At 44.1% G+C, this 25,388-nt stretch overlaps 1 protein-coding gene across 10 annotated transcripts in view; it reads right to left on the bottom strand.

Moving 5' to 3' along the window:
• Positions 1–25,388, bottom strand: part of znf521 (zinc finger protein 521) — a 90,721-nt gene that overhangs the window by 34,510 nt on the left and 30,823 nt on the right. For 4 of the 10 annotated variants that reach the window (XM_085805246.1, XM_085805240.1, XM_085805238.1 and 1 more), the window contains 3 exons: positions 12,524–16,029; positions 12,306–12,390; positions 11,910–11,942 (listed from right to left, as the gene is read on the bottom strand). In XM_085805246.1, the coding sequence (XP_085661372.1) occupies positions 11,910–11,942; positions 12,306–12,390; positions 12,524–16,029 (3,624 nt within the window). The remainder of the gene's footprint in view (positions 1–11,909; positions 11,943–12,305; positions 12,391–12,523; positions 16,030–25,388) is intronic. The other 6 variants (XM_085805243.1, XM_085805242.1, XM_085805248.1 and 3 more) reach the window with 3 other exon arrangements.

The raw sequence follows: 25,388 nt of genomic DNA on the forward strand, positions 1-25,388 counted from the left end.
AGAGGGAAATATCACGCACTACAGCAATATGATCCACTGCGGAGATAGACTTTGAAAACTACTGCTAAGTACCAAGCTTTTAGTAAGTGCCATAGGTAAACCTTGTGTCTATAAAAAGACACAGTAAGTAAATAATTTAGAGGAAATGTATGATTACTATTTCTGCTTCACGCTTCATATCATCTTTCAAAAAGAAGGAATAAAGAAAAAAGGGAGACTGGATCCAGAAGCAGCCAAATGACACGGAATATCAGACACTGCGATATCAGACACCCACCTACTTCTCTCCCATATTCAATACTAGTATTAAGCTTCAGTGCATCATGCATTACTGTTCAGCTTATTACTGTTACATAGCTGCTAATAAAATTACTCATTTTCTAAAGATAGCTTTCTTGTTTTTCAAGTGTTTTCTAATGAATATATCTTGTATTTTAGAATCAGACCGTTGCGTGTGCATATAATCTGAGTACAATACATTACAGGCATGGTGAGTCATCCTGTTGGCATGAGCAGTGTGTCTACACTTAAAATCCCAGGTGTAAAACAGCAGGCAGTCTGCCCCCTAAAGATTTAGCATTATTTGGCAGTGCTGGTGAAGTTGTTCCTCAAGCCTTTCAACCTCACAACCAGGCCTCATCAACAGGTTTGTGGTTGGTTCTGTCTCCAGTTTACATCTCCTCTGTATTCGGGCCCTTTATGGTTTCTAATCATTCATTCTGTGTTTCAGCTCCATGCCAGCCTGCTAAATTCTTAATAACAGTCTGTAACTCTCAGGTTGAGCTTCCATTCATTTACATCTGATTGAGATATTCTTGCACAAACCAATTAAAAATGCAATACAACTACCTGCAGATCTTGGCATGTATTATTTCCAAAATAGACACCAATCTCGTGTGTCATTAAGAGTGCGGCAGCTGCAATACAAACAAGACAAATCTATCTATTGTTTATTACCTCCTCAGGCTTTTTACCCAGAGGGCAGAATAAGAGAGGGAGGGGCAGAGGTCAGCATAATTACCATTCACTCCTTCCTTAGAGTCAGACAGTGCTAAGACATGCATTGGCAAATTCCATGGCAGCATCGTATATCACATTACCATAAAGCCCCAAAGAGCTAACCTTTGTTCAATTCCATTTGATTCTGAGAGAGGAAAACAGTCTTACTGACAGCCTCATCCAGCCTCAGTGTTTCAAGAGTTCAGGTGTTTGTCTTTCAGTCTTGTGACTGCTCTTGCTAAAGATGTGCTATTCCAAAAATAAAGTGTCAGGGGATGTGGGGGATCATTGAATCATCCTGGGTAGAATATCACATCATCTGGAGAGCTTCAAGGTTCAGTATCAAACTATGCCTGAGAAAAACAAAAAAAAAACAAAAACGCAGTCTGTCGTGAAAATAATACACAGCATTTAGCTCTGAGCCACTCCACATACAGAGTTTCATTCAATGATTATGCATTTCTATGGTTACTCTCATTCTGATTAACAATTACATCGATACATATTTTATTTTTCTGTGACACTTAACAGTATGCCCCTGGTATTACAGCTGAGAATTCACCTGGAAGCACTTGCCATTCTGGCTTCTGTTGACAAACAACAAAGTGCTAGCATTTGCAGCATCAGTACACTCTAATATGCCTGTTGACTGAAAATGAGAGCACCAGTGCTGACAGAATGTGAAATACGGTTACAGAGAGAGGAGGCTTAGTGCTGATGTCTTCAGTCATGCTTAAAACCAATGGCTTCAGCTCTCTGTGGCAATCTTTAGGCAGCACGGAAGGACAAATGTTGCCACGGAGGATGAAAGAAACGTAAAGATGAGAAAGGGGGGGTGGGGGATAGAAGGCAGACAGAGAGAGAAAGAGATACAGCAGGAGACAAAAATGCAGACAACATAAACCAAAGAAATAAAAACACAAGAGCGAGCAAAGAGCGCAAAGGAGAGGAAAAGTGGAACGATAGAAAAATAAAGGAAGACAGCACGAAAGCAAGAAAGAAAGAAAGAAAGAAAGAAAGAAAGAAAGAGAGAAAAAGAGATCTGTGAATTTCCCCTTCCTCCCCTGAGACCTCCCTTGATGCCAAGCATTCATCATCCAGCCTCTAATATCAGTTATTCTGTGGCTCCTCTGCTTACAGCAGAATTAATTTCTGCTTTAATTACTCTCATCGGCGGAATGCTGATGAAGGAGAGGGACGAGGCATTCTGGGACTCGGGCCTCATTCCACCACTTTAATTTGAATGAATTCCACCCGGAGACGCTGGCAAACAACTGGCAGCCGAGCCCCGGGAGCCACTCTGGGACTGCGCAGAAGAGCTGCAGCCATGGCCCCCACCAACCTAGCTACCTTGTGTGTGCGTGCCTCTGTGTGCGTGTGTGTGTCTCTCCTAGCTTGTGTGTATTATGTGGAGCATGTTGATTGTGCAGGAGGCTGAGCGTTGAAGTGAAAAGGTAGGGAGAAAGAACACACAAGACGGGGAAAAAAGGGGATTGATGGATTGAGCGATGAGCGTGCGTACAGTACACGAGTGTGTTTACAGTGTTTGTGTGTGAGCGTGCATGTGTCTGAGTCCGCCGTATGTGCGCATGTTTGCTTTCACGTAGATGTACTCAGGGATATGGGGTAAGAAAGTAGAACGTCTATAGAAACAAACTGTAAATGATTCCACAGACAGAGAGAGAACAGATCCATATGGACACAAAATATATGAAATATGAACAGCATCACTGACTGCAGCCCACTGTGTAACACAAGTGTTAGTTTGAGAGCAAAAATCATTAATAGTTAATTTGATTATTCCAGATATGGCACATCATACTCCCCAACAAAACCCCCAGTCCATGTATCATACAAGAACTAGCAGTATAATAAAATGGAAAAATAAGAAATAGCTGTATGAACAGGAAAAGGCTGTATGTGTGAGATACACACGGTCCATGTTTGCATAATGAAAACAACAGCAGAAACAGTATAATATCACAACCCCGGCAGAGGAGCAGGGAGAGGGGCCATAATTGACTTTTCTCCAAGCCAGCTTGGTAGTTACAGAACGTAGCATATTGGATAAGGATTGTGATTGATTATGTGGGTCTGCCATACCGATTTTGATTAAATGTAACCATGGGTTTCTTTTCCAAGCCCTAATGAAGCAGCAATTTGAAACTGAGAGACTGGAGGATGCTGAGCCAGGCTGCCTTCAGCCCCACACCGATGTTGGTGCTTCAGAACAGGAGTCATCACACAACGTCCTGCTGCTGTCCCTCCGCTATGACACAATAATGTATAGATTCAGTAAAAGTCTGTTCTGGACTAATTAACACAATTACAGAAACTAAATAACTGATTTGCAAAAGTCTGATTAAATGCAAAAAAATTAAATAAATAAATAAACAAAGAATAGTATAGTGTGCTGTAGCTACAACATTGAAATTCAGTGAATAATTAGGTGGCATGAATCTCCGCAGGGAAAACATAAACTTCCTCTCACAGCCCAGAAACATAACTATAATTAATATGTATGCTGACATTAGAGAAAGATGCTTACAATCACTTGAATTCATTCAGTAGCGCTTTTTAACTATGCCCCGCAACACATAGCTCAATTTATCTCCTCCAATTTCATGTTCCGAGCCACCCCCTCCTCCAGTTCAGCAGAGGGCAGGGAGGTAGGTAGGTGTGACCTCCACCGACCCTGAAACCTCTGGACAGGTGGGCGGTGGCCTACGTGCACTGTCCATTTTGGCAGCAGCTCTCCTCCCCTCCCCGGCAGGGAACTCAGGCCATGATGAGCAGCTGGGTCGCAAACACTAAGCACATTAATATCTTCTTAATGATAATAATCATTATGGCATAAGCACCTTCCCCAAAGTGGGAAGGCTCACGAAATGTGCCAGAGAAGCATCGTCGTTAAGGTAAAAAAACTGAGATGAAATGACTCTTTTAATGGGCAGCAACTTACAGCCACCAGGATAATGCAGACACTAATGTAATAATGTGATAATGAGATACACCGAAGACGTGAGGGAGACCAAAAACTCAATGAAACCAGTATGAACGAGTAAATAAAACCTGACAGAGTTACCACTGCAAATATGCGTTGTATCACGCATACTGCATGCTAATAAAGACTTAGCGGTATCAAAGAAACCAGACTTTTATTAATGTGTAGACGATGACTACAATTTCTTCATGCTTTTCTGGAGTTAGTGGAGTACTTCACCACCTTGTCTCCCTGTGCCTTTGAGTCCATGAAGTGCTGCCTGCACACGGCATTTCCCATATACTTGCCTCATTTAATATAACTGTCAGTATTCACCTATCATAGGCCATTATCTGTCTCATCCGCATTCATTATTGAAGCTAATGATCTGTTGTCCTCTCTGCTCCCCATTGAAGGAGGACTACATTAAAAGTCTCTTACTAACTTAATTAGTAATTATAAATGTTAAAGATTAATCAGAGAGTGAGTGGCTTAAGGTTTACGTCTCTAGGCAGTGGTGGGACAAATGGAGAGACAAAGAGGCCATGTCGCTTCAGTGTTCACACTCCACTGTCATGCTGGAAATGGAACAAGACGTATGAAAAGAGTAGAAGTGTGACCATTTTACCTCTAATGACTGCCACTTGTGTTCTTTATCAATGTGTTTGCACTGACAGAAACATAAAGGAAAATGTAGCTCAAAATAAAAAATGCATTTGTACGTAGAGTGAGAGTCTGTGTGCTCAATGCTACCTTCCAGCTATATATCGTAGCATGTTGCTTCCATTCTATAATCTACTACCACTACTGTAGTGGATATAATGCTGTTACAGGAAGCAGCATTTAATATAGTAACCTATGATGCATGCAGTACCCACATTATCTCTTTCTAACAAGATGGAAATAGATCCCCTTAATTAAATCCTGGGTGTACACTAATTCCTTACTAAATCTGCACCTCTCTGACAATTCCACATCAGCAGCACCATGCACTCCAGTAAACATATAAGCACTGATATCAACATTAAACCTTAATAACTAATAAAGCTTTCATCCAGGGAGTTCCTGTGTGATTTCCATTAATGTGAGGGGGAATCGCCCAGGACCATCTCCCAGCTTTCCGGAGCACGTTGACGCTCGAGCCGGCGGGGTCGGTACTCTTGGCGCAGGAGGAAAACAAGGAGGAACTTTATCTGTGCTGAGTTGTGGGATGGTAGAGATGCAAATTACATTTCTGCCTCAACTTCAACCACATGTGCGGGAGAGACCGCCACACTTTTATCTCAGCAGCGATTAAATGTCAGTTAAAGGAGACGCTCTGCGTGAACCGACGCAAGAGTAAATAACACTTGTAAAAAATCCAGCAAAGACTTTACGGTAAGAGATGAGTATCCATTTCGTAGCTCTGCCCTCTCTCTTTTAGAGGAGAAATGGTGCTGCTTTGACTGTCGAGCAGGGAGTCCTATCACACAAGACACACAGAGTGGGGTGATGGTGGGGGGCTGGCCGGTGGCCCGCAGCACCTGAAACCTATTAGAGAGCTTTGGAACATTCCACAGGGTTCTTCCACTTTGGCCAGAGGGCATCGTAAAGGTCCTCACAGAGAGGGTCGCTGCGACTCAGACGCACACAAACAGCCAGCAAGGTGAAACACTAAAACTCTAAGTTGGGATATGGAATAGCGTGACATCTGAGTATACTGCAAATGGCAGTGTGGTTTGAATTGTTTGTGAGCAAGAAGCTTCCACCAGATCTCCTAACTGGCCCGTGCTCCCTGCTGACAAGTAAAATGTGGTCTAAAGGCTAAGATTACATTTTCTGCATTTAGTTTGTCTTCATAAAGGAACACTATGATTAAAACATTTACCGTTGGCAAGCCATGCAAAACTTTTATCAACTTTTTATCAAATGGTTTGCCATCTGGACTTAAAACAGTAGGGGCCCAATAGTGCACTGACACTAAAAACAAACATGCATAAACACACACAACCTGCTGCCAAATTTCTTGGAGATAGCCCTATCTTCTCCGCTATGTGTGTGTGTATATATGTGTTTTAGTGGTACCAAGGCCCATCTCTTTGGCTGGATCTGAGTCCATGCCTCAGTGTTATGCTCACTGGGTTTAGCTCTGTGGGTGTCTGTGGCCTCTCCTCTGGCCGCCCGTGTCCATTTGCTCTGCGGGTATGGCAGGCCTGAGCTGACAGATGGCCGCCCCTCTCCATTCCGCTCCAGAGTAACACAGTAACTGGTTTTTCCTCCGCCGTTGACCTTGCCACAGCCAGCCAGCAATCCAGGCTGGCACTCGGCCTGTCGAACAGGAGGGTAATGAAGTCCAGCGCTGCTCACATGATTATTAAGGCTTTGACGCTGGGGGGCCTTTCAGAACCCTATCCCCCTCCCCTCTCCTCCCCTGTCTGCCATTCACACAGCCAAAGTTCGATGAGGATGGTCATTCGTTACATGGTACTTTGGAAAACCACCATTGTGCGCCATAAAGAAAGCTAAAACTTTTTCGCTGTACTCTCTTGGAGTATTCTAACACAACCCTCCCAACACTTATGAAGCGTACTTGACAACAATTTTGAGAACAACACTGAAACTCTTTCCCATTCAGTAGCTTATGGTAGCGACTGCTGTCCCGGCGTGCCTGTCGTTCCAAAAACACACTGAGTCACAGCCACTACACAAAGTTAGATCAGATCTGTCACACAACTATTGGTGCTGACAACCTCTAAAAGCAATGCGGAGCGCTACTTCACTCTCACTGCAATCCTCCCTTACCGCAAGCATCTCTGGGCACGCTTGGAACCCCGGTCCCATCAGAGCCAGACTGGGATTTGAGAGGTGTAGGTTGCAGCTCTGACCTTTACTAAGGCAGGACTGTCTGTTTGCACTTCTCCCAAACCCCCCTCCCCCTAGTCAGACTGCTAAGCAACCCCATCAGACCAGGGGTGCGTGTGCACCTACGGCCTTGGTGACATCTCAGAGACCATGGGGAGGTAGAGTAATGCAGAGGTTAATTCTGATCATCCAGTATTTATGGGATTCACTTCAGAACAAGGGTTGGCATTAACACTCTAAAGGAGACATCCCTCCTGTATATCAATAAAACATAGCCAGAAGCACAGGAAGAGCCTACCTTTATTCAGGTCGCCCAAGTTCCTGACTAGACTTGCATAGGAGGATTGGAAAAGCACACCAGTGAGTTCTCCACCCGATGATGTCTTTAAACTCAAAGAAAATGGGATTTATATAAATCTGAATCCTTGCACTTAGTTTGTAATTTATGCTTCCGAATGATTAACTCGGCAAATGAGCACAGTTCAACCAGTCACCGAGAGGAATTTGCCCTAAATCACCATGGTGACACCAACCTACCCATTGCAATGCAGTAAGGGGCAGCAAGTGCTCGCTCAGAGTTTGTACAAACAGGCTGTATGAACTGAGAGCATCAGATATTTTCTCACATGTTGGCCTAGTCTGTGAGGTGTGGGGAAATGTCAGGAAAATCAATAGATAAGGACCACATCAGACTGAGCTTGTCTGGCCTAGCAACAGAGCATCCCCATGGTGATGTCAATTACCTCTGCTTTACAACAAAAACACCAGGAAGAGCAAAACAGTCTCTGCAATGCTGTAAAACTTTTAATGCAGTCTCCTGGTTACATTGAGGAATTTATAAGAAACTTCTTTTTTTTCTTCTTTTGTTTCCCATCCAGACAGGTAGGTAACACGGTGAATGTGAGAATCTTATTGATAGCTCTTTTTTTCGGCTCACTCTGTTTTCTATTCTCCTCATGGACGCCACATTAGTCAGGGAGAGGTATAATGTAACGAGCAGTAAGGTGCGCATAATTGCATATTAGCAGCAACACACTTGGCTGCACGGGAGGTGACTGCGCTAACGAACAGAGAGGTGTTATTAATCACCAATTAATAAAAGCAGGCAGATATCACACTCGGTATATGGCACGCATGGTTTCCTTTGTTTCCACTGGCTGGTCCAAGCCTGTTCTCTTACTTATTTCATAAGATTGATCCTGTTCCTGTGCCGTGTTGTCTATTGAGTTCTGACTCTGATCCAGCCCCCTAGGAGTCAAATGAGGAGTGTTTGGCCATGTTTGTTAGCAGATTACATGTGTATGTGCTCTATGAATGAGTCCCAGAAACTGAGGGAACACCATCAGACATACCTAATCAAAGAGGATTATAGGAGAAGAAACAAAGAATGAAAATACCATATTCTGCCTGTGCACCAGGAGGAAAAAAAAGCTTAATGGGGTAGTGAATGTGTTGCCACCAGGGCAGAGACAGTGATGGAGACCATGTAATCAACATACACTGGCCAAGTTGCTCTTGGGGCCCAAGACAAGAGGATATGTGTCAAGGATAATTTGCGGCCCTTAGCTTAGAAACAAAACAAGGCTTTCAGCTTCAAATACTGTTTCAGTGTGTCTCCTGTCTGTTCCCCCACTACCAGCCAGCACGGTTTTGCCAGGTTGGAGCTCAGATGATATGAAAATGTGAGCGCTAGATAGCGAGACAGAGGAAAATGGAGAGATAGTGGACAGAGAGGGGGGCAGAAGGAGAAAGAGAGAACAGAGAGGAGGAGGAGAAACTAGGGGAGAGCTAAAGGCCTCTCACTCGCTCTCCTCTCCAGCTCTGTAACGGCCCACAGTGCCTGCTTCACACAGAGCGGCCAGCTGTACAGCAAATGTGCCTTTCCCTCTCCGCCCCCGAACCTTTCCACCCCTCCAGTGCCCCCCTCTGCCTGGGCCGTCCAGGCCACCGGCTCCTCTCTGTGAGAAAAGGCTCCTCCCTGACTTGGCTTCAAGCTCCGTGTTGTCACCAACCCAAAAAATCCGTAGAGGTGACCCCAAAAACACTTTTTCTGGGATGGGGTTTGGTTTGCTTGTTTACAGTTGTCCTTCTGAGCACTGCCACCTTGGCAGTAGCTGCTTGGAATGGACAGGAGTGAGATGAGAATTGGATTGAGAGCAGATTTAACGGGAAAGCAAAAAACCTTCTCACCTTTAAAACCGTTTAAGACTGAGCCTGTGCTTCAAAACATGTCAGGGCTCTGAAAATCCACACAGGGACATTTGAAACAGTGCGATAAATAGGGCAAACGTGCCCCCCATGAGGCTCCAAATGTCATAGTTTACAGTGGGGTCAAAGTGAAGCAATGGGGTGGCATGATGGCATGCTGATAAAACCAAACAGGCTTTTGTGTCAATGAAAGACCTTCAAAGGTCCTCTCAAAAAAACAGACGACTTTGTGAAAGCACTGTGATTTAAAATATTTTTTTCCAATACGATTACTACAGATCAACACGGCGAGTTGAACTGATGGTCAGATTTGTTTTCTAATCTCAAAGAAAAATAGCAGTAAAAGGTTTGATAGTGACTGCAGCAGCTGAAAGCTGTATAAATCTGTGTGTCTCTGGAGAAAAATCGGACACCCTCAATTCTGTAAGTGTGCCATGCCAAAAAAACTCTAAACTAAAGAGTGGCCAGCTGTCTTCTGGCCTGCTATTAAATTGCTCCTTGGATGGTGGCGATATCATTTTTTTCTCCATAGGAGTATCACACCAGGTCCCCAAACAGAGCGACCAGCTGTACAGCAAATGTGTACTGATCCATCTGGGCCCTAGCAGGCTGCGGCCTCCATCTTAAGACACGTGGGGCCGTTCACGGGCTTGGCTGGGGTTGGTCTGCAACACACCCTTCTGCATCCATGGCCACCTCCTTCCCTTTCATTCACCTCCATTATCATAGTAAATGTCGAGTAGCTGTGCACCAGAGCTGCGCTTTATGTCTGAACTAGGACGTCATCATCTGAGTGTAATATCCATGCATCAAAATGTGCTGGCAGTCACACAGAAGAGGCAGCCACGAGCACTTCAGCCCGATGGGAGGAGGTGAGGGTGGAGGCTGAGTGCACTTAGTTTAGGGAGACTATTGTGTTACAAAGGCAGCTAATATGGACTTGTCTGGGTGAGACAGGCTCGGGTTTTGTTGTTCCATACACTTAGCACTATGGTTATGTCACGGCTCACCACTATATATAGAGTTATCAGTGTGAACTGACACCATGGAGCGGGGCATGGATGAAAACAACACCCCTATGAATCCAGCGTCTGCTCCATTACCTACGCTAATAACGCTGACAGCTGAGCGGAGATGACCCCAGCCCCCTGTTTCCCCTCTCCTGTGCAGATGGCCATTAAAAGGAGAAAGTGTCCCTTTTTTCAGTAGAGAAGGTATTTAGAGCTTTTCCAAATGAGTTTTTTTTTTTTCTGTGTTTTTGGCCCAAATTGGCTTTGCCGTGATTACAGGCTGGACTGAATCGAACCCCACTCTTTATTAAAACTGTATTCTTCAGGAAAAGCATTAGATCAACATTAATGGCGTGACGCAACTAAAGAGATGCTATGCTTTTCTCTATAGCCTTTCAGTTCAATGTGTTTTCTTCATCTTTACCTGCTCTATTCACTTCCCTCTTTGTTCGTTTGTTCGTCAAAATGCTGCTGTCACTTCTTGACAACTTCATCTTTCTGCCAAATTTTCATTATGACGACTTCTGTTTTCTCTATATTTTGCAGATCACAAGACAAATGCATCTAACAGAAACCCTTTTGAGGAGCCTGATGAAAACCATGATCATGTTGAATACAAAGCAACAGCATATCAGAGAAGTAAGACATCAGACAATAACCCAATCACCTATCCTCCTGTTATCTTAAGCTGTCTGAATTCCACTATTATGGGGGAACTGTGTGCTTGTGCTGCTGAAAGACATAAAATAACCAGTAGGGGGGTTTGTTTTCTACCCTCCCAGTGTGCTCCGTGCCTGCCTTCGCGAGAGAAAGGACTAATGCTGGCATGGTACTGTATTAGGCACCCCCAGTAGAATAGTGGGTGAGCAGATCGCAAAGATGAATACAAAATACACACCTACACACTCTGAGCTCGTCTCTCTCCTTTGCAAATACACCGCAGCATCAAAATCACAAATCACATGCTTCTGATTGTTTATGCACAAACAGTGGGTCCCTGATAGAATTGCCTACCGGTCCTGATAGAATTGCCCACCGTGTTTAAATTCACCTGCGCCTAGAAGCGTGTCCCAAACAGAGAGGCGGTTTGGTTCCAGATCAATGAGTCTCTCTCCCACTGAAGACAACAGATAATGCAGTGTAATGAAAGAGCCGCCAAACGAGCTGAATAAATGAATGAATAAAGGAACGTGAGACCGGAATTCAGACGCCTACTTACTGCAGGCAAGAAAACCTGTTTTCCAATTGTCTGTTCTCTACAAATTATTCTGCCTGCATACAAATGACAACCAAAAGTAAAGACATGTCGAGAATGTGGAGGTTAGTGTTAGACCAGCACTCTTAGTTTAAGAATCTTGTGAGAGGAAATGCGAAATTTGGAATAATTTTGTGATACACAAAGTGATAAAAATCAAATATCCATTTTTTCAGTTGATTTGACGTCATTAAATGCTGACAGCATGAAAGTATGTTACCACATGTTGTATTCAGATCTCAGTCATCTGAACAGAGTACGTAAGTGAAGAGACACGATAAACAAGCAAAAAAAAAAAAAAAGAAAGAAAGAAAGAAAAAGAACAAGAAAAGGGTACAGCAGCAATGTAAAGATTTTTTGGGGGAAACTGTGGAATAATATTTTGGATTTGAACAGTTAAATTCTGTTTCGGTATTTAAATATTTCAATAATCTGTATATATATTTCCACTACTTCAAACTACCTTCATAACAGAGTGGTTTGAAGTGGAGAGATTGTGCTCCACAAGCATGCACACATAATATATTATACCATTCACATGCATGGGGAAATGAGGATGATGGGCACAACACTGGGGATGCATTTGATGGTCAAAATATTAAAATAATTCCACCTATTTGGTGATGTGATCCAGATACTTGTGAGCCTGAGTGAGACAGGGTCAAATATTTTATTACATATATCACATCAATCCTTGATATGTGATTCATCTTTTTTAATAAAAAATATAAAAATACTATATCTGGAAATGTAATGATCATATATTTGCGGTGATTTTTTTGTGATGAATTTACCCTAATGATTTGTATAATATATAGATGATGATCACACAAAATCACTCCTTCTAACATTTAAATCACAAACATAAAAGCCCCATTTACTAAATTGATTCTACATTGTAGAGAAAACAAATTTACAAAGATACTACACAAGCACTGTTTTTTATGATTTTGTTGTAGGGGGTGCAACAAAGACCATAATGGATGAAGCAAAAAGAGTTTTGTCCTACCCAGCATGTGATTGGCCACATGGACTTGGATGTCCCATTCACTGTAGAACACCATTTGACATTTGATGCACTGGTATGTCTTCTTCTGTAAAGAAGGTTGAGAGGAAACAGGTTATCATAGCCAACGTTGAAACAAAGAATCACTTCCGTTTTACCAATTTAACGTAACAATACAAAACAATTTGTGAAACTCGACATACAACACTAATTAACTATACCTCTTCAGTTTGTGAGGGACTGCTTCTAGGCATGGGGGACACTTGGGGGGTCTTGAGCTGCCCACTGTTGCTATCCCCAGCCTGCTCCCGATGCACCGTCTGGATGTGGTTTTGCAACTCTGCTTCAGACTCAAACTTCACATTGCAGCTTGAGCATCGTGTCTTGGCAGCAGATGAGGATGATATGGAGGAGGATGAAGATGATGAAGAAACGGCTTTGCCTTTCCCATCTCCAGGGCTGAGACTCTCCCCCTGGATCCAAGTGCCTGTAGTTGCTGGAGTGGTGGCTCCACCTTGCTGTTGTTGCCTTCCTCCATTGACTGTGGGGCTGGAGCTCTTAGAGCCAGCTGCCGTCACACAGGATGCACAGAGTCCGTAAGGCAGGCCGTTAATGTCGAGCTTTACAAGGTCTTGTTTGGACCGGAAGTCTTTCAGGCAAGAGGCGCACTTGAAAAATTTCTGAAAATGGTGTTGCTGCTGCTGGTTGTGAGAGATGACATTGTTGCGGACCATGGGTTGGTTGCCAGACATGGTGCCTGTTTTTTGCATGTGGAAGGTACCATGGATCTTGAGCTCCAATGTGGAGGTGACTGTCTGCATGCAGACAACACAGCGGAAACCTGTCAGGGAGTTCCTTAGGTCAGGGTGCATCTGGCAATGCTCCAGGAAGTCTTCCTCACACTGCAGAGGCATCTTACAAATGCGGCAGCTTCCTGTGTCCAGACTCTTGCTATGAGTGACCTTGTGCTCCGTCAGGGTGAGCAGGGAAGGGAAGCGCTCCCCACAGATGGGACACATGTAGTGCTTGACAGGTCCAAGGTGGGTCTGCATATGTTCCCTCAGCCCAGCCTCAGAGAAGAAGGTGCGAGAGCAGACATTGCACTTGTGGTTGCCCTTGATCATTTCAGCTTTCCTTTTTACCATGGCACTTTCACCAGGCCGAATATTGTGGTCTCTCAACTGGTGGTTGGTGAGGAGTGACTCCATGGTGTAAGATGCCCCACAGATGTCACACGAATACATGGGCTCTGCTGTGTCAATCTCTTCCTCACTTCCATCATGGCTGTTCTGGGACTCCACCACAGAACCTGCTGCTGGCCCTGGGCCATGGCTGTTAGTAAGGAGACCTTGTAGCTCAGCATCTTCTTTAGGCTGTCCATCACCGCCACTTAGAGTAGAGCCATTAGCACCACAGTTTTGTGTCTTTCCCTCAAACACACAGTGTTTCTCCCTCAAATGCTTCTCCAAAAGGACAATGGCATGGAAGGCCTTACTGCAGAAGCGGCAATTATACTTCTTGCTGTGGGTGGTGATGTGGCACTGCAGCTCCACCTCTGTGCCGAAGGACTCACCACAGAAAATGCAGCGATGGGCACGGCCCTGGTTTTCCAGGTGACTGTGTTTGACATGTAGCTGTAGGTCAGTTTCATGCCTGAAGTCCCAGTTGCATGAGGTGCAGCGGTACACCTTCTTCTCATTGCTGTGCTTTACAGCCAAATGGAGCTGGGTGGACACCTTTGAGTCAAACACCTCCTGGCACAGAGTGCAACGAAAGAACACGAAGGTGTGCATATCGAGTAGGTGCTTTTGCAGGTCATCCACAGAAGTGAATTGCTTGTCGCAGCTCTCGCAGATGTAATAAGTGGACGTAATAGTGAAGTGAATTGTCACATGCTTTAGCAGGGACTCCTGGTTGGGGAATTCTTTGTTGCACTGTGGGCAGGTCAGTTGAGGCTGCAGGCCATCCAGGTGAGTTTTTAAGTGGGTCTGAAAAAGGTCTAAGCTGGTATACTTGGCCCCACACTGATTACATATGAACTCACTGGCAGTGCGTGAGGCTGAGCTGCCTTGTTTTAGCATGGTTGGTTCCACAGATATTGGAGAAGAGGGGCTGAGAGTGCGCAGGGCTTTCTTTCCATTGTTGATGTAGTTAAGTGCCAGTGGAATGTTCTTGTGATTCTCCTTGATGTGCTTGTTGAGCTTCAGGACACTGTTGAAAATGGGGGAATTGGTGCAGTATGAACAGGAGTACACTTCTACTATAGGCTCCTTGGGAGTTACAGCCAAGGGGGAGTCAAAGCGCAGGCTTCCCCCATCACAGTGAGTCTGACGAACATGCTCCTCCAAGGTAGCCTCTGTCAAGAACCCCATGAAGCACTGGGGGCAGAAGAAGGCATTGCTCTCCTTGGCCACAGGACTAGGAAAGCCGTGGGAACAGCGGATGTGTTCCTGGAGTGCGTTGAGGTCGCTCAACACCTCAGGGCAGAAGTTACACTGAAGGAGGGCATCAGGCAAGCTGGCCAACAGGGCAGCGTGGTCTTCTGCATTGTGGACCTGCTTAAGATGTTCGTTTAAGTTCAGTAAAGAAGGCAGAACCTCCAAACAAAACTGGCAAGTATGGGCCTGCTCTGGCTTGTCCAGGTGCATGGTTCGCAGGTGAATTTGAAGCACAGCCAGACTGGAGAATACTTGCTTGTTGCAGTAGATGCAACTGTAGGAGACTTTGGGCTGTTTGGAGGAACGTCCGCCCATATCTGATGTGTTCTGAGCAGCCCTCTTTCTCCTGCCCCTTGTCTTGGGCACAGGTGGTGCTGTCTCCACCATTGTGGAGCTGTCAACAGAGAGGTTGGAGTCAGGGGTGGTGCTCGATACAGAGGTGTAGCCCACTGTTAGCAAAGAAGGGCTGTTGCTATGGTTACTTGATTCAGGGAGCTGGTGGATGTCCATGTGAGCATAGAGGTCCTCAACGGACAAAAAGTGCTCAGAGCAGATAGCACAGGTGTGGCCCTTCCTGTCTCGGCTGTGGGCCTGGTCAATGTGGGTTAGCAGGGTGCCCTCGTCACTGAAGGGCTCGTGGCAGTAGATGCACTGCAGGGTGGCGCCCAAACCTCCATCCTCTGACGGAGAACACTCCGGGTGGCACTCAGCGATGTGCCTCTGGAGCTCTTCTGGGACATCAAAGCCCTCCTCACATCGGCTGCATTTGCGTGTTTCTTTCAGCTTCCAATCATCACCTCTAGAGAGGCTGGAACTGCTGCCATCTTTGCCCCTTTCGTGAACTTGCATGTGGCCATGGAGAGAGCTGGAGGAAAGGAAGCCTCGGCGGCACACAGGGCACTTGTGGGGTTTGTTGGAGGCGTGAGTTTTCATGTGGATTTTGAGGTGATCACTGCGGGAGAAGGCAGAGTCACACTCTCCACAGTGGTACTTCTTATCGCCGGTGTGGAGCTTCACGTGACGATCTCGGCTGCGCTTGTGCTTGAACAGGCGGCTGCAAAAGGTGCAGCTGAAAGGGAGTTTATCGCCGTGACTCTGTTCGTGGCGCTTGAGGAAACTTAAGCGACTGAAGGACTTGTCACAGAACTGGCATGGATACGGCAGGCCAGGGCCCCCTTCGTCCTCGCCAAAATCATAGTCCTCGCAGTGTCCTGGAGAAGTCTGATCCTTACTGGAAGGAGATGATGCTGGCCAAGAACACGATGGGTCATCCTCAAGATCAACACCGTCTGGAGCAGAAGACAAAAAAAGAGAGAAAAAAGAGGATATCAAGGGCAAGTCAGAGGAAAAAAAGATGGAGAGAGAAAGCGAAGGCTGTGTAAAAGAGTTGTTTTGTAAGACTGTATTAGCAACTCATTTGTCTCACTCTTTGAAATAGAAAAGGTGGGCCACCGTGGTGTTATTTGTCATAGTAATTATTAGGTTGCGGGGTATGAATTTAGAAATCTCTGCAACTTAGACAATTTTTTTCCTCAGTGGAAACAATACCTCTCCTTAGGTGTTATCTAAAAAGTTACATTTAAATATGCACTTTTAGTGTAATTAGAGAACAGAATAAGTGGAAATACCTTTACTACAATTAACCTTGTATGTGGCCATGTAATGGCTTAGCCCACTGTGACTCAAAACACAATCTCTCTGACATTTAAAGCCAACACCAGACAATGGCTGTACTTTAGGATGTAAGCATGGCATGAGGTAAATTAGAACATTTCTATTATTCCTGAACAATTACTAGAATCTTTTTTCTTTCTGAAAAACAAGAATCCTTGAAATGACCTTAAGACAAGGGAGAGAAAAACAGGGAAAAGCAGCTCTCAAGAGTGAAGGAGAAGATTAAATGTGCAATTTAGACTACAGCTATGCATAGCCTTTAGGAACCTTTCACTGGAAAATAGATGATTTTCATGAAACATGGGCCTTTCAGAACATCAGTCAATAGATATCAGATTATAGAATATGCGTTATTATCATATTCGTCTGTGTGGTTTGTGCTAAGCCGTGAGGCAACTGATACTGAATGGATGAATGTGCCATGTGCTGATGCAGGGGGACTGGGTGGGGTGGGGATGGGAAGGGGGGGGCAAGGGTACAGGGAAACGGATAGGGGAAGACGACAACCAAGTGACTAACAATCTCACTCAAGGACAAGCAGGTGCAGGGAATGACCAGGGAAAACCAGTCGACTGACAATGTAGGCTGCGTTCGTTTTACAGTTACTTTAATGTGTCCCTATTCAGATGCCTTGTTGCCGACATTCCTTTCCACTGGTTCACTGTGTGGTGATATGAATGGAAAACACAAAACACCACTTTCCACAAGTTCAAAAGGTTACAGACCACTTCTTCCCGCTGCCGAATTCTAAGTGCTGTGAACTTCCTTACCTAAATAAAACAACGTAATCCCAACCCCTTCAGAAAAAAAAAACTATGTCAAAAGGCCAAAACTTGGAATGGGAAAAACAAGAGGAAACTGCAAAGATTTATGAGAGGGACGAAGGAAAAGCACGAGCTCTTTCCAGGATCTAACCTCTGTACTCTCCTTCAGCTGACAAATCTAAGTCTCTCTTTCTCTCTCTCTCCCCCCTGTCTGTTGTTTTTGCTGGGAGATCTGCCCTTTGTCAGGATATCATGCCCTCTCTGAACACTTACCCCCATCAGGGCCTATCTTCAGGAAACAGATGGGGTCGGAGGCCATTCCCTTGCCCCTCCAAACTGCTGAAAGCGGCACATTGAGAGCCCACCTCCACACCGTGGCCCTCCCGGAAACCTCCCACCCCTGGCAAGGCGCCCACTCTGCACACACATCTCACTCAAGGAGCAAACCTTGCCTGATTTACTTGCTTTATCTCTCATATCGTCTCAATGTTTTGTTTTCTCTCTCTCTCTCTGGTTTGAGGGAGGATGGGTGACTCAGTGCTATGCCCTCCTCCACAGAGGGGGCGGATCTGCCCTCTCTCATACTGCCTCTCAGGGTATAGGAGAAGAAGACAGTGCAAGAAGAATGACCCCAGCCAATGCCTTACAGTCATACATATTGGCTTTGAGACAATAGCATAAAACAAACAAATAAATGGGCCTGTATACAAGGCTAAATGAAATTCTACTGTCTTAAATGAGGATGTCTTTGCCTTGAGACATCACTAAGCTGTCAGGATAAGCTCATTCCATTTTTTTTAATTTTGTTGTTGTTTACTTGATGTATATTATTTATTTAGTGCCTTTACTCAAATACCACACATATATGAAGCCGTATCTGTGGGGGACACGTGGGACTCGCAAACATTGCTCGAATTCAACTCCCAGAATGGATGTTTAGATGGGCAAACAGCTGTGTTAATATTAGGTTTGTGAAATATTAGAGAAGCTGCTGTATGATCAAATGATGCCATAATATTAATAATGTAACTAATAAATTCTTATAGGTATCATCAAACCAGTCTGTTGTATGGGTGCTGTAGTAAAAACTCACAGTTGGTGCTTTGTAAAACACATGGTCTCTAGGTCTTTGTCTCCCTATGTCACATCTGCGCAGCCAGAGTTGGAACTGTACAGTTGTCCCGAGACTTAGTAGTTTTACTCTCTCTCTCTCTCTCACACACACACACACACACACACACACACACACACACACACACACACACACACACACACGCAGTCTCAGTAATATACACACCAGAGAGCATGAGTGCACACACTGCACATCCACCCAGAGTAACAAACATATATATATGAGCACACATACATGTACACATAGAAGACACAGATACAAGCGCAATGGCCAAAACAAGTGTGTGAACAACTGCAGATGAAAGAGCAATCTTCCTCAGGAGACCGCAAGAGGAAAGCAAGAGAGAGGGACTTGTTTTTTTCCTTCTTCACCCAGACAAGAAATGCCCAGGCCTCAGCAGCAGCCTGAGTAAATAAAAGAACGGGCCTTACTTCCCTGTCTCTCGGGCCGGGGGCCTGTGCACGCCAGCACTCTCTGTGCTGCTGCCAAAGGGGATGCTGGGGCCTGAAAAACTACACCCTGCAGCTGAAGGGCTGTCTTTGTTGGTCTGCCAAGGCCTTCCTGAGCATCCTCCAGCCAACAGCCTGTCACGTCCTGGGAGGAAGACCTCCATCTTAAGGCCTGTCCCTCTCTGGGAGTTCTGTCCCTACCCCCGCCTCTTTTCTCTTTTTAATGTCTCCTATATGGAACAAAACAACCTCATCTGAAGCGCTGCTATAGGGGATGCCATAATATGTCTCATAGCTATATATATCAGCACAATATAAATTCAACCCTAAGTTACAGCACACAAAAACTTTTTTTAAAATAATAATAATAAAAAAGCTTAGCCTGACAAGTTCAAGAAATCCATTTATGTAAGGTTAATAAAGACATTTGCAATAGCTCTATATAATTTAGTGTTTCTTTTTTCCCGTGCTGCAAAAGTAACCACTAAAAATTCCCCCTTCACACGCAAGACTCAGTTTCCTCTAAGCCAGTCTGAACTACTCTTTGTGCGCCACTTCCTCTATGTTCATTTATAGCACCCTTTCCCAGAGTAAATACTCCTGTTTAAATAAGACCCTTAATGCTGGGAACAGGTAGGTTTGCTGTTTCTGTACACAGCAGCACAGCTCTCAAGATCCCCTGAAGTATTTTTGTAATTCATACAATTAATGAATTTGAGAATTAGCAAGATATATAAATATATTTTTTAGGAGTGCTAGTCATTAATTTTCCTGACAACGTGGTTTCCCATTGGACTATATAACGCATATGGTGGCAGATATTGTGTCTGTGTTTTTAAATACTAAAATGATATTCATAATTAGAAAAGAATAACTACAATTGAATTATGTGTCAACAGATACTGCTCTGTCATAGTGTGAGTGTGAGTGCAAGATCAGAAGGAAGGCAACACAGCTTTTTGGATTGCTAATACTTGAAATATATTAATAACTGGTGTGCACAGCAGCGGCACGATCAATAAAATATATGTACAAAGTTATACATATTCAAAACCAGCAAAATCCCCTTCCAGTGGTATTTATGAAAGTGCGGTTGGTAGATAAGTTGAAATTTGAGAAAATCTTAATGTTGAAAATGTATAAATTGACAAAAATAAATAATCAGACAAAAAAAGGTATAATCAAGTCTTAGATTAAATGTATTGTGTCTAAAGCTGAGTTTAACATTTGGTAGCGTAAATACTGTAAGAAATCCTTCAAACAGAAACAGCCTGTTGCCATAATACCATAAAATATCCACTTGCACGCTGCTAATGAGAGGTGTTCTGTCTCTCTCAAACCAAGACACACGTGTGTTTAGCCATTTTAAGATGCCGTGAAATGTCTGTTAACAAACGTCATTACTACACGGATCTGTTCTGCCGCAGTTGATTTAGTGCATAGCTTAAAACAGTGAAGATGTTTTGTATTTCAGCTGGGTGAACAAATGTTGACCATCCCTCAACCAAAATGGCCTTTTTTGGAAAACTTTATTTCAACAATATTTTGAAATGCGCAAAAAATGAATCATGATAGTTTTTCTTATGTAATTGCCTACTAGCATTTTTCTTTTAAATCACAGAAGTTGACATTTGATTGCAGACTTTGCCCAAAGCTGACTCTTGGTAAACAGGCATTTGCGATTCTATTGTTTGTTTGTTTTTTCACAGTAATACTCCCTTCTGAAACCTTTCAGGGACCCTGGTTTGGGAATAACTCACTGTTTCGTGTCTGAGGTCCTGGAAGCAGTTCAAAATCGCTTATCGCTGCCTGACAGCAACAGAGAACATCTCTTCTATTTAGGAAGCCAAACTCTTATCCAGGTCCAGGACCTTATCTTATCAGAAAAGTGTTTTTTGCTATCACTCATCTGCCACTTCTATAGAAAGCTAGACTTTGTTCAAAAGCCATTCCAGTGAAGCAAAGCATGCCCGTGCTTTCAGTCGCCAAACCTTGTCTTCCTGTGTGTTGTACCAGAGATCTGTACATAGTGGTTGTCATAAGAGATGTGTTTGTGTGAGTGTATTTGTGGCACATTGGGGATTAGGGATTCATTGAATAAACAAAAAGCTGACAACTTGTCTGATGTAACACCATGACCCCACTTCATATTCAGAGAGGGGATCTTTTTACAGTTACTGGGAAAAGTAGTGAGCCTCTCCCGTGAGACAATGCATGTGTCATCTCAACGCTTTTCCTGTTCTGATGCCCAAATAGCAACGTGTGTCTGAACAACACACTATCATGTACGTCCCTGTTTGTGACACAACCACTTAAGATCTAATAGGGGAGATGGCGAGAGAAATTTTTACATTAGCTAAGACTCCAGTCTCTCCGACTGAGAAAGCGAGGGGAGGGAGGAGGACGTCGAATTTCTGGGACTAATTCCAGTCAGATGAACGAATCACTCAGTTGATTCAGGACTGAGAGCTCAGAGGACACAGAGCTATTGGAAGAGGCCTAGTGCTGGGCTTTACTCACAGTAGTCCTGCTACATCCCCGTTTTAAGACATCAAATCCAGTCAAAATGAAACACTGATAATTCCCAGTAGCTGTCAACAAAAGTGCCAGGTGGCTAGACATGGCTTTTTGCACTGTGCAACTGATTAACACAACAACACACACGCGCGCACACACACACACACAGTACTGTAGAAGTATTTAAAGTAGATGCTATCCATCATTAGATTCTCAGCCTCTTATACAGCATTGCGTGTGTGTGTTGTGTGTATACTCAGCTTGTCTCTCTCTCTTCCTCTTTTTTTTTCCCTTAGCAAACACAATATGTTTTTTACACATCACTGAGAAATGTCAGGTCCCTCTCCCCCCTTGCTACAGATCAATCAAATCCACTATGCTGCAGGATAAGAATGAGGGCTTGTGTGAGACGACCGGAGGAGCAGCGAACAAGGGTGCTATCTTTTACTGGACGAGGTAGAAAAACAGCAGATGAAATGAGGATTCACTTCCCGCGGTTTCATTAGTGCCGTAGCGGCGAGTTACTCCGGCCAAACATCATGTACGCTCACAACAAAACACATATCCACAACACACACTCGGAGGAGAAATCCACACACACACACACACACACACACACACACACACACACACACACACACACACACACACACACACACACACACACACACACACACACATTCAAAGTGCAGTCAATGGGGATTTTTTCACACGGGGGCCCCGACACAAAGAGCTGGAACATCAAGCGCTGTCCTGACTCTGTGGTCTGGGTGTCCATTATTCTGGCCCTCATGGCTCTGTCTCTCAACCATGGGGAAGCGGCAAACTGTCAACTACTTTGTCCACATTACCCACGTCCCCCAGCTCAGACAGGAGCACTTGGTCACTGTCCCAGAAATCACAGTGCCCCAGTGGCGTCCCAGGAAAGTTAGACAAATGGAAGGCCAGAGGAGGAAAAGTAGGGCGGCCAGTCATCCTCTACTAGGCTTTTTCTTTCCATGATAGTAAGACACAATGAAAAGTGGAATTCCGTTACTTATTACAGAGATGTGTCCCCACTACACTGGATGTCTTTCTACACAACACGAACAAACTCAAATCAAATCAATACTAAAGATTATAATCCATCAATAATATTTCTTAAAATAATGACAGGGCTCTGAAATGAAGGAGGATGTTTGTGCTGTGTGTAGGATCTGCCTTATTCTGTTTCCTGCGAAAATTAGCATCGGATAACAATCCATAACCGCAGTGTTTGAACTCTGAAAGCAAAGCAGAGATGACTTAATGCTGGGTAACATATTTCTTAGCCTCCACAAGAGCTGCATGCTATTACATGGAGGTCACTTAGGTCAGCAACACACTTTAACACACACTATAGTGTTACTATCACACAGGGTGGAAGAATTATTCTATATAACTAACTGTTTGACAAATCAACATTTCATTTATACTAAGGAATATAATAAAAACAGCCACTTTTATAGTATATTAAGGAGGAAATTTATTATATGTAGGGGAGGCTGTCTAGTATTATTATGTTTGGCCCTGCCTGTGCGCTGCTGTGTATTTTTCTGTGAGAGAAGCAAGTGTTACATCAGGGCAGGGCAAAGTCACAGAGACAGGGTTAACAAGAAATTAAATTGTCAGGAGCAGTTCCTTTTGCTTCTATCAAAATTAAGTCATTTTTTTCAAATACAGAAAAAAAGAAATTAATGAGATGAGAAAGAACGGGAGACATTTAATTACAACATTATTCAAGAAAGGTGAATTTGGGGTTCATAGTAGATTACTATTCACAGTGCAGTGGCTGGGCTTGTGAGCTAATGTTGATGTTTTATTGTTTCAAGTGAATTTTACTCATGTGCCAATCACTAAACATGAATCACACTTGAACCAAAATACACAGCTTGTGTGTCATTATCTGAAATATACCATAATAGTGTTTTAATTGATGTAGTGTCATTAATACATTTGTATTAACTGCATGGATGCTCCTGCTATGACAAAAACTCATACCAGCAAAGTGGAATAGTTTTGTGTAGAGTATCCATAATTTTTATAAAACAGAGGCCTTATTAGTCTTAGATTAGAAATAAGACCTAAAGGTGCTGCAAAGCAAGATGGTTGGAGTTGTGTTATGTCGGTGGAGCAGTTTGTGTGTGGGAGAAGGATGGTAGCAGTGGTGTCATCATCTCCTGTAGAACGGCTGGTGGTGTGAAGAGGAAGGACAGTTGACCACTTCAGGTAGGCTACAACACAAACAGGAAGGAGGCTGTTCCCCAGGCCTTGGCTGGACCAGCAGCCACAGTGAGCCTCCCAGGGGGAGAAAGGAGGATGACAATCTGTCCCCCAGCATGCCCCTTCACCGCCTGCCTCACTGCACTGGCTCTAAGGGAGTGCTGGGCCAGGCGGGACTGGGCTGGGCTTGAGCTTCAATAGGCAGGGGAGCCTCTGCATGTTATGTGTGTGTGCTGTTCCCTCAACGCTGCAGGCAGGCCAGGCGCAAGACCCAGCGGACAGTCAGCTAGCCAGTCAGCCAGTCAGCCAGCCACTGCGAGCTATGCTGCGGCGATGTGCTGTACAGTACCATGCTACTGTTAATATTTCCACACTGTTCAAGAGTTTACTTGGATGCCCTTTTATTTTTCTCCACTCCTGGTTACTCATGGAAATGTGATTTATGTGATCTCTTGGAAAAAAAAAAATTGTTGTGCATATAGGAATATGCTGAGTTACCGTATGGTTGCTTCATTAAAATAGGGTTTGCTCTGCAAGTTTCAGGAGGCGCTATCCATTACGTAAAACCAAGCACAGCACTCAGTACATTTAGAAAATAGGGTCTAATTCTTTTTAATCAAACTACCTCATCGTGACCCATAAAACTTGGACTAGTCTTCAACTAAGAGTTATTTCACTTTTGAGGATAACTTCAGACACTTGGATCTATGTTTCAGTACATTGGGAATAATTTTAAAAAGGGCAGTCAGTCTGCCAAATGCCCATAAAAAAGTCTTATATCAACACCTCTTTTTTCTGATTCCAAAGGACAAAAAAAAAAAAAAAATCACATGCATATGGACAAACAACCCCAGCAATGGACTCCTGTGTTAGCTTTAGCATTAGCATTTATCAGAAAACCTGACCCTGCCTCTTGACCCATGACCCTCAGTTCCCCTGATTAATACACTGTGGCTCTATTTGATACTTCCTCAACACCATCCCAGCTTGTCAGTGGTAAAACAACTGGAGACAGCCCAGGAGGGAGAAGAAAACATGCATCTCGGAGAGGGGAGCGGGAGGGGAAGAAAAACAAGCATCAACTCAAGCAAGACGATGTATTTTCATGCATCCCTGTCTTAAATGTCAAGATTTCTTAACCCTCAGTGACTGCAGCACTGACACCTCTCCAAGGTTCAACAGAAACCGCATTCATTAATAATTAGCTTAGCTGTGAGGACAGGGAGAGAGACTGTGAATGAGAGAGCGAGCGAGACAGCTAAAACCTAAAGTTCTGTCCTTCCCGAGAGAATCAAATTTCACTACAACTTTTTTTTCATTCTTCTTCATTTCTTGATTTCCTGGTGTGTTGGCCAGAGTCCCGCAGGCGGCCCACGAACGAGCGATGCAGACGTCGCATCAGCCTTACTACTCCCTCCTCTCCTTAATCATGGCTCTAATACCCTCCAGATGAATAAACATCTTCATCCCCTCTCTGTTCAAGCCAGAAGGCTCCTCCACTCTCGAATCCAAGAAAGGGAGAAAGAAAGAGAGAAAGAAATGGAGAGTTGAAGAAGGAGCACAGGAAAAGGATGACAGATGGATGGGTGGATCAATGTCGAACTGAACCAACAGCAAAGTAACAAAGCCACGGCAAGATTTCCTGGTTCTTCCCGTAATGCGTCTGATGTATTTCCCCCTTGACACAATTATCACAGTCCTCCTAATTATTTTTTCTTCTTAAACAGATTTCTAATGGCAGACTGTGTTTTTTATGATCATGTTTGTAAAGCGAGGTTTTGTGAGCTGTTGTGCAACCTTGTCGCCTCAGACTGTGTCCACAGACTGCACAGGAAGGGGGAAGGGGGCGGAGAGGGAGGAGGCGGCGAGGA

The sequence above is a fragment of the Trachurus japonicus genome, chromosome 17 (genome assembly GCF_045865225.1).
Source record: "Trachurus japonicus isolate A0001 chromosome 17, Traja_1.0".
Lineage (NCBI taxonomy): Eukaryota > Metazoa > Chordata > Actinopteri > Carangiformes > Carangidae > Trachurus > Trachurus japonicus.